This window comes from Nelusetta ayraudi, unplaced genomic scaffold (assembly GCF_046127955.1).
Source record: "Nelusetta ayraudi isolate G7.1 ecotype Tasmania unplaced genomic scaffold, CSIRO-AGI_Nayr_v1 ptg000146l, whole genome shotgun sequence".
In the NCBI taxonomy this organism is placed as follows: Eukaryota; Metazoa; Chordata; class Actinopteri; order Tetraodontiformes; family Monacanthidae; genus Nelusetta; species Nelusetta ayraudi.
The window spans coordinates 197,501-207,500 of record NW_027466196.1 but is presented as its reverse complement, the minus strand read 5'-3'; the positions used below and the strand labels follow the sequence as shown (position 1 = coordinate 207,500).

Below are 10,000 nucleotides of genomic sequence, written 5' to 3'. Positions count from 1 at the left end.
TCACAACCCCGCCTCCTCCTCCTCCACTGCTGGGACAGGCTCCGCCCACAGCGATGCTGAGTGCAGGAGGAGTGATGAAGGGATGGTGGGATGGATTCCAGCAGAGGTCAAAGTGCAAGCGGCGCACGGAGACGGGTTCCGTCGGCGGGTTGATGTTAATCCACATGAATCCGGCTTCATCGACCTTGATTAACCTTCCACCCGTCCTGCTGCCGACGTCTCTCCCCGTCGCCCAGCTGCAAGCGGCTCACTTTACAGACGAGGTCGGCGATTGGTTCGGTGTAAAATTATTACAGGGTCCAGTGATTTATGAAGAGGACTGTAAGGTCACTTAATATGTGTCATATTGGCTGCGGGACAAGTCAATTAAGGAGCAGCTTTTAATTATTTCTTTTCTTTTTTTTTTAAACATAAATCTCCTCAACCCAGGAGCGCAGTTCAACTAATGAGACTTTAGAGCCCATTAAGGCGGCACTCTGGAATATTTTTTTAAAGGTTAACGCCCGACGTGGCCCAGGGATGTAAAACACGAAGCTCGGAAATCTGTTTTGTGACATTCATGGATACAGTCTCACCCCCCCCCCCCTCCATCCCCCATTTGTGTTAAATTTCAGTATTTCATCCTTGAAGAAATTATTATTTTATGTATTGTTCTTCTTTATAAAAATAATAATTTGTCAATTGTAACTGCATTTAATGTGAGGAACACCTAGTATGTGCCTCGCATAAATGTATTTGGTCAAGTCAGTCAATACATGCAGTTCTTTTTAACAACACCTTCTAATGACTGCTTCACTTCACTTCCTTCACTTCTGGGCTTTTAAAGGCAGCAATAACTCCATTCCTCCCACTTTGATCAGAATTAGACGACTGACCAAGGAAACATTTTTCATTCCACTGGTGGATTTTTTTTAAATTTTGTAATAACCCATTCGAAACCCTCAGCTTGTTGCTGGATGTCCCAGTGTCTAGCAGCAGCTAATGATGCTAATGATGATATATTTCATGTCTGTTTTGTGTCCCAACAATCTGTTACGCAGTGAATTCAAACATGACAAAACAAGGTCGCGGCTCTTGTGAGCTGCAGATGGCCAGTGGCAGGACTTTTATGACGTGTGTGTGTGTGTGTGTGTGTGTGTGTGTGTGGCCTCTGAGCCCAGAAAACTCGGCCCATTTATTTTTTACGCCAGGCCATATTTCGCAGATTGCCGCTCCTCAGCGTATCTGGCGACCAGCTCACACCTCAGTGTCCCTGGGAGCCGCAGAGGAGGCGAGAGCCGCCGTATCTGCATCTTCAGCCGGGACTGTATTTACGCCGATTACATGTTTTTGGCCCGCACACGAGGAGGATTTTCTGGGCGAGCGGTGAAAAGTGCCGCAGATCAGCGAGCAGCCTTCAAAAATCAGACGCACTGTACTGGCGGAGGAGAAAATATGGCTTTGATTCTTCTTTTTGAAAAAAAAAAAAAAGAACAACAACAACAACAACAAACAAACAAACAAACAACCCCCCTCCCTCCGCCAAAAAAAAACCTGGCCACTCCAGCGTGGAGGCGGAAGCTTTTTATGCAGCGCAGCCGCCACTTACTTTCATCTGAAGGCGCAAAAGGAGGTTTAGATAAAAGCGCAGAGTCGCCCTCCAAAAAACAGGAGCCCACAAGAACAAAGAGGGCGAGAGCGGGAGACATCTGAGCTCCTGGACTCATTCCAAAAAAAATAAAAAGCATCTTTTTGGGCATTATTTTTTTATTTATTTATTTTTTGGTGGGGGGGAGGGGCTGAGATCAAAGCGCTGGCGATTTGTGAAGTGGCAGCGTGCGCGTGAGTGGACCCGCGCTGACTCGCCATCAGCATCACGCCAGACGCGGCCTCGCCTGCTGCTGAAAGGCTGCTGCTGCTGCTGCAAGAGCAGTGAAATCAGAACCAAAGAAAAGAGGGAAAAAAAACCTCCAGCACCTCCACATCTGTTGGTGGCCAAAGAGCAAAAAGTGAACAAGAGAGAGAGAGAGAGAGAGAGAGAGGGAGAGTGACAGAAGGTGGCGCTAACGATGATTAATGGCAGCAGTAGAAACACCTCCGATGTCCAATCTGGATCCATTAGCCAACATCAGCGCACACCTGGGCCGCCGTCTCAACCAATCAGCCACCTTGGCCGGTGGGATGACATCACGGCACGCAGACAGACGTCCCAGACGTCAGGGCGACTTCACCTCACCGTGTGGAAACGGCTCCAGCGCCACTTTGCCAGCTCGCAAACCTTTCTTGCCAATTAAGAAAAGTTTTGTGGTGTGCAACTTTGCCGTCTCCATTCAGATTTGTATTTTTTACATTGTAAAAAAAAACAAAAAAACGAGCCAAATTTGGCAACAATTAAAAGCTAAAGTGGTGAATTTGACGGCTGGACTGAGAAATCTTTGCTTTTTTTTTTTTTTTTTTTTATCAATTCATGAATTGAAAAAACATTGTCTACAGACACTAACACATCAAATGAGTGCCAGGGTGAAGTTTAAGCTTTAAATGGTGGACAGCAAGGCGCACCAGTGGCGCGGATGCAGCAGCTTCCAGAGGTTTGGGATTTGACAGGATGAGCTGAATGGAGTCACTCTGTCTTCTTAAAGTCTTAAATTGGTTATTTAGAGGTCGGGGTGGTGCAACACTTTATTTCTCCTTCTCTAAACCTTCACTTTGAGGATTTGTCTGAGCAACATCCTGTCCTTCAGCCTGGAGACCACAACACTGCTATAAAAAAAAAAAAAAAAAAAAAAACCCAGCAAACTGCACAAACAAGGGGCGAGCCTGCCACGTTGAACAAAGCTGAAGAGACTGGAGCTGCACCAGTCAAAAGTTGACTACTTCCTACACTGTAGATACACACTGAAGACATCAAATACCCAAATATGTGATGTTATATATATTTATATGAGGGGTGGTTATTCTAGATCATCTAAAATATAAAACTGGTTTGAGTGCTTTCACACTTTTTTGTTGCATACATATTTATATACATACATATACATGTATATGCACACACAAACACACACACACACACACACACACACACACACACACATAGACCTCGAGCAATGAGAATAGCAACCTATCAGTCTAACCTCTGAGGTATTGAGGTATTGATCTGCTCAGTTAAGCATTAGAGAGGGTTGTTAATCAGTACAGTAGGCAATTACTTGCCTACTCTTCCCGGAACATTTCCTCATCCAGCGTTAAAAAAAAAAAACCAACCCCTCTGTGCACGTTGAGAGCCAGTAGACAGTTTGGTCACATGATCAATGCCAGCGCCTTGAAGAACTGACCACAGCCACGACCCCGGACTCCAGATTTAAAATGAAGGCAGCTGGCTGTACGGGAGGATGGTGGCCAGTGTGTCTCGCTAACGCCCTTCCCTTCCACACGACAGAATGTCCCTTCAACCTGACGATTAGCTCCTGCAACACCTCAGCTCTTCTCCTGCGCCAGCGACCGTCCCGGCCTCCGCGGCGACACACGGAAGCCACGTGAGCGCACTTTATCCGAGGAACGCCGCCCATTCATCAGGGTGAATTATGAGCGTGCATCTTCCACATAATCACCGATGCAGAGTCAATGGACGAACTAATCAAGGGCAGCCGGTATTGAGTGGCGCCGGCGCTGCCCATCAGTTACCCCGGCCTCCTCCCGGTGGGTGGTGGGAGGGGCTGGGAGGAGAGCAGCCGCCGTCGCACCATCCATCAAAAGTTTTGCAGCAGGGAGGGCAGGAGCTGCAGGTTCTGGAGCGCCGCCAGGGAGATTCCAGCGCTGACCTTGGGGGAGTGGTCTAGCGTGGCGTCGCGACTGGAGTCTGTTAATGTTCAAACTGCCTGCACTTCTCTCCCGAGATAACGCAAAAATGCAAGAATAAAGAAAGACAATGAAAAGGAAGGAGGAAGAAACATCGAAGCCTTTAAAACACCTTTCTATTCAAATCCTGGTTGTTGAGCCGCAATCATCAGGAAGCTGCAGGTGGAAACACAAACACTGTGATAAAGTGCTGAGAACCTGGACAACGGACAGCTGACTGGAGAAAATGAGGAAGGAACAAAGACAACCAGCAAAAGGCAGAAACCATTCACCATGAAGGCTAAAAGTGTTGTTTCAATGGGCGGAGCCTGTTCAGCGAGTCCACCAATCAGCAGCCGGTGACAATGACAGTCAGGTGAGAAGACATCTGAAATAAAAGCTTTAAAGGCTGAAAGATGTGGAGCGCTGCTGACCCTCTGACTCCCCCTCTGTTTACGACCTGCTGCCTGACAACCAGTCACATCACCTCACTGATTATCACCACTTCACTGCAAGGAAACACACTTTATTGTTTTTTGTTTTCAATCAAGAGCTTCAACTTCATGACACATTTACTTCATTGTTTAAGTTGCATTTATTTACTCTTCAAATTTAGCCCAACACACAACAGTTTATGACGCGAATCAAAAGAAAAAATGATTTCAGAGTATTTACATCCATTCATTTGATTCTTTATAAACAGATCAACAGTCAGAAGGTTCATCAGGTGGATCAGTTCTCCTGCAAAAGGTGACACCTGATGGCAGGAAGGTCAAGAGTGAAAACAGACCTCAGCTGTGTTTCCACAGTAATAAAGTTGTAATCTGGACTAATCACAGATTATTAATCTGTGGGGTGAATCGACTGCAGAGGAAGAGAAACAACGTCGCACAAACATCCAGCAACCATGGAGACCAAGGACATCAGGTCGACAACAGTCATCAGGAGCACAAACAGAAGGTGGCGTCGAGGCTCCGCCCACCGTGTTTGACTGACAGCTGGAGACAGTCAGCAACATCATGAAGCTTCACAGTTTCATCAACTCAGCCGAAGACTCAAAACCAACCCAAAATCCAGCGTGCAGCGGCTGAGTGAAGGTGGTCTGGACTCTGTGGAGGAGTTTCATGGTTCCAGAAACTCTGTAGAAGCACAGAAGACCTGCTCTGGGGTCCAGGTACACTCCCACTCTGGAGGACTTGGAGCCTAAGACCGCCATCCTGATGTTGTTGTGATAAAACTGATGCTGACCCGAGGAACAAAATAAACTCCAGGATTTGTCATTGAATCCAAATTCACTTTCCCTCAAACTTCCAGGTCTGATGATGTTCCTGTAGGCCACTGCTACACCAACCTTCCCTGTCCTCTCCACCTCCCAGTAACATCGTCCAGTCAGACTCTCTCTACTCAGGACCTGATAACAGTCAGTGAATCTGTCTGGATGATCACAATAAGACTGAAATCTTCCTCTGTTTGTCACTTTTCTGTCCTCCTCAGTCAACAACAGTTGGTAGTTGACAGTGTTTGGATCCAGAGTGATTTGACGTGAATATCTGAGGAAGTCCTCTCTGCTCCTGGGTTCTGGTTCATTCAGTGAAACATCAACGTTTCTCACAGTCCATGAGATGTGTGTCTGAGTCTCCATCAGAACTTCCTGTATTTTATCTCTGAGCTTGGACACAGCTGCTGTCACATCCTCAAAGTATCTCAGAGGACGGATCTCCAGCCTGGAGGAGTCTGGAGACTGACTGAGTGCTGGCAGTGAGGAGAAGTTGTGGAGAAACTGACTGTGATCCAGTGTGTGTGAGATCTTGTCCAGCTCAGCGTCTCTCCTCTTCAGCTCAGTGATCTCCTGCTCCAGCTTCTTCTGAAGATCTTCGACTCGACTCACTTCTGCTGCCTGTGTGGATCTGACCTGGTGCTGAACCTCACAGCGTCTTTTCTCCAGCACACGGATCATCTGGGTGAAGATGTCCTCGCTGTCCTTCACTGCTTTATCAGCAGAGCCATTGATGGACTTCACCTCTTTCTGAAGCACCTTCAGGTCTTCCTCTTTGTGCTGGGTCCTCTGCTGGATCTCCTGCCTGGTCATCTCCAGCTCTCTCTGCCTCTCAGTCCTCTCTGCTGCTGCTGACACTGTGTCATGACCTTTATGTTCATCCACAGAGCAGAGATAACAGATCATCTGCTGATCAGTGCGACAGAACATCTTCATCACCTCATCATGACGAGGGCAGATGTTCTCCTGGAGCTCCTGGGTGGGATCCACCAGCTTGTGTCTCTGAAATGTTAAAGACCGGAGATGAGGCTGGAGGTGAGAGTCACAGTAGGAGGCCCGACAGACCAGACAGGACTTGAAGGCCTTCAGTTTCCTCCCAGTGCAGAAATCACAGGCCACATCTCCAGCTCCAGCATAGCAGTGATCAGCAGGAGCAGCTTGGAGTCCAGTCTTCTTCAGGTTCTCCACTAAAGCTGCTAACATGATGTTCTTCTCCAGGTAAGGCCTCGTTGTGAAGCTCCTCCTACACTGAGGGCAGCTGTAGACTCTCCTCACCTCCTCTAAATCCCAGTGATGTTGGAGACACATCTTGCAGTAGTTGTGACCACAGGAAGTAGTCACTGGATCCTTCAGAAGATCCAGACAGAGGCAACATGAGAAGGTTTCTGGGTCCAGCTGAGCTCCTGACTGAGCCATTTCACCTCAGAGAGCGACTGACTGAGTTTTACTTCCTCAGCAGTGAAATCCGGTTGAGTTGAAGGTGAAGGAACGACCATACAGGGCTGTGATTGGTTGCAGGCAGCACAGGGGGCGGGACTACTAAAGCACTGATTCATTCCAGGAAGAGGAGAGTCAAGGTGTGTGTTTGTTTCCTCGTTGTGACTGAGCAGCAGAGTCCCAGCTGACACAGTGAGACCATCAGTTCAGTCAGCAGCAGCTTCTCCACACTGGGACTGCAACACATTCAGTCACTTGTTTTTTTTCTCTCTTTTTTTCACAATCAAAAACGAACTTTGCTCCTGTTTTTCATCCCAGCCGAGTTAATCAGAGGCGAGTTCAAGTGCCTGAAACCCAGAGACTGAGCGCGCTCACAACCAACCAGCGGCCGAAGGTCATGTGACCGTGGAAACCTGCCTCCCAGGAGCCTCGTGGAAGCACAAACACTCCGGCCCGCTCGTCTCATACTTCTGTAAATAATTACCCGACACTCAGCGTGATGGCGTGTGACCTTTGGATCATCCTCAGCGACCCCAGCCAGTCAGTCGCCGCCGCGCACTTAATGAAGTCATAGCGGGCAGCAATAAAGAAGACGGACGGCGCTCGCTGGCGCGTGTGCACGCCCACTGCTGACCCTGCCGAGGTCGACGCCGCCAATTGATGGAAGTGTCACAGTGCCGGCGACGGTGACGTCCCAGTGCTGAGGAGTCGGTCCACTCATCAGCACCAGGACGCAGCGCTGGCCTTGGAAAATTAATAAATAAATATAAAAAAAATAAATAAATAACACCCCGGGATCCAATCTGAGTCACACTGGCTGCTGAAGTCATCAGCTCGTCATCATAGGAGGCGTTCACACACCGAGGGGGGGTGGGGGGGTGGAGTGTGAGTGTGTGTGTGTGGGGGTGGGGGGGGTGGGGGGTGGGTCATTGACTTCCTGCCTCTCCAGGAAGTGAGTTTCGGAGGCCGCCACTCTGACACATCGACGTCTGTCAAAGGTCTGAAAGCAGCGACCAGATCAATGGCTGGAGTCAGGTGACCTCTGACCTCTGACCATCCTCGCAGTCATTTGTGTATTAATAAAAGATACTGAACATACATGCAAAAGACATGAAAAGAAGCAAAGGGGCATTCACTGACTTCATTCATTGATAATCAATATATCAATATAAAAATCTTTTCAATGTTTTTCAGCATCAAACACATTTATTTTTCTGTCTATAAAAGTCCAAATTGTTCTTCTCTACTTTCATTATTTTCTTAATGCGTATAAAGGCTAAAAGATTCTTATGGGGCCCTTTAGAATTTTAGATTCTTTGCAGATTTGCACAACGTCAGGCGTTCTGCATGTCACACCATCACGAGGGCCGCTCGCACTTCGCTGTGTTGATTGGTTGATTTGTTTCATTGCATTTGTTGCTGGGCCGTTTCAAAAGCAAACACAGGTAAAAAGAATCAGCTGGGGAAAACTCATGCACACTCGCATTTAAAAAAGCAGCCAACGACCCTCCGCTTCACTCCAGTGACAGGAACTCCGGTTCTGTTGGGCTCCCAAGCGGCTCCTTCGAGTTAAAATTGTTTAAGTACCAAATGATGCGCTGAAATTAACGAGCAATGTTTATAGTATCAACATTAAACGTGTATTTATGCAGACGACATGGAACACAGTGCTGTAAAAATAAATATAAAATAGCAAAACCATGGACACGTGAAAGAACACCAACACAACATCACAACAAGATGAAGAATAAGGAATTTGCTAAACAAACAAAAAGCGGCATTCAGCTACGTGTGTGTGTGTGTGTGTGTGTGTGTTTGTGTGTGTGTGTGTGTGTGTGTGATATACTAAGGTATTTATCATTGGCTTTATCCCGTTTTAATATTGATTTTAATGAGATAAAATCTCCACTGAAACACCTTCTTAATCGCCGCCAACTCGGCTTGGAATCAGCAGCCGGTCCTGTTCGCTCTCCTCACTGAGTCGGCTCTTAGAACCGGTTCGTTCGCCAAAGACCCGTCACTACTTGATTCATCCAATCAAGCTACTTGTGACTGATGAGTGTGAGGCGGCAGGAGGAGGGGGCGGGACTCACAGGCAAAGGTCAGGCTGGCCTGGCGGCTCACCACCGTGCCGAAGGCGTTGGAGGCCAGGCACTGGTAGGTCCCGGCGTCCCGCTCCCGGCTCAGCCGGCTGATCCGCAGGTTTCCTCCGGAGAGGCTGAAGTCCAGGCCCGAACTGAAGACGACCTCCGAGCCGTTCAGCTTCCACCTGGAACACAACGTCGAAGGAATAAAATAAACACCTGACACTCGAGGGAACGGGTCACTGGTTGGTTGGGAAGAGTTGAAGCAGGAACAGGAAGTGCGACCATGTGACCAGACCCTCAGGTGATCGTCACTCAGGCACCCAGTCGACACTCTGAAGGGGAAGTTCTCTTGTTTTTCCAACTTTTCCACTTAAAAAAAAAAAAAAAAGTCAAATAACTTTGCCTCCAAATGACGACAGTTTGGCTGCTTCGCCTCATTGGAGGAGAGACAGTGGGTTCACTGCCAATGACGGCACAGCTTTGTGAAAGCCTCCTTTGAGGCAAGTTGTGCACAGTGTGGTGTTCTCTCTCTCTCTCTCTCTCTCTCTCTCTCTCTCTCTCTCTCTCTCTCTCTCTCTCTCTCTCTCTCTCTCTCTCTCTCTCTCTCTCTCTCACTCTCTGTGAATGTGTATGTGAGTGTGTGTGTGCAGTGTTATCTTCACTCTGCTTCAGTGCCAATTTGCCACAATTTGTCAATTTGTCAGCAACATCCGACGCTTGGTAGCATCATCGCCACCACCACCACCACCATCATCATCATCATCATCATCATCATCATCATCATCTTGGTCATGCATAATGCTGCTCAATGTGTTGTGGATTCACTCTGAGAGAGAATTATACAGAATTGTACAGAATCAAGCAAAGTGAAATAGTCAAACTAGGAAGTCACACACACACACACACACACACACACACACACACACACACACACACACACACACACACACACACACACACACACACACTAGCCCAGCAGCCGATCATTAGCTGCTGGGCTCATTAGCCAATCACAAGTTGGACAACAAATCGAATGAAATTAAATTAGATGTAATAAAATTGAAAAACAAACAATAAGAATAAATTAAAAAATAAATAATTAAAAATGAAATAAATAGATCAGCAGAATTATTTTGCAGCAGCGTAACGCCTCTCGATCGAAGAACAACAACAACAAAGTGTGTTCTCCACTGCCGAATGACAATTAGTGCTTCAGCTCAGGATGCAGAGGAGCCTCACACACCAAGTTAACACTCCAGTCCAGTTCACACTGCACTGGTGGAAAAACACAGGAGATATAAAAACATGTTTTTCTTTCTCCCCTTTGTGATGTTTCTGTCTGACTCGTCAGGCTGAAGTGGAAACACGACTGCAACCGCAGCGTGAA

The 10,000-nt window shown here is 47.5% G+C and overlaps 2 protein-coding genes across 3 annotated transcripts in view; both read right to left on the bottom strand.

Moving 5' to 3' along the window:
• Positions 1-10,000, bottom strand: part of cntn4 (contactin 4) — a 96,542-nt gene that overhangs the window by 51,548 nt on the left and 34,994 nt on the right. For both annotated transcript variants that reach the window (XM_076013391.1, XM_076013390.1), the window contains exon 4: positions 8,620-8,795. In XM_076013391.1, coding sequence (XP_075869506.1) covers positions 8,620-8,795 — 176 coding nt within the window. The remainder of the gene's footprint in view (positions 1-8,619; positions 8,796-10,000) is intronic.
• Positions 4,376-6,760, bottom strand: LOC142879867 (tripartite motif-containing protein 16-like). The gene has a single exon (XM_076013394.1). It carries the CDS (start codon positions 6,503-6,505, stop codon positions 4,841-4,843), a length of 1,665 nt encoding a protein of 554 aa, XP_075869509.1. The 5' UTR covers positions 6,506-6,760; the 3' UTR covers positions 4,376-4,840.

Coding starts and splice junctions, on each gene's coding strand:
- LOC142879867 (XM_076013394.1), bottom strand. CDS start 6,505: ATGGCTCAGTCAGGAGCTCAGCTGGACCCAGAAACCTTCTCATGTTGC.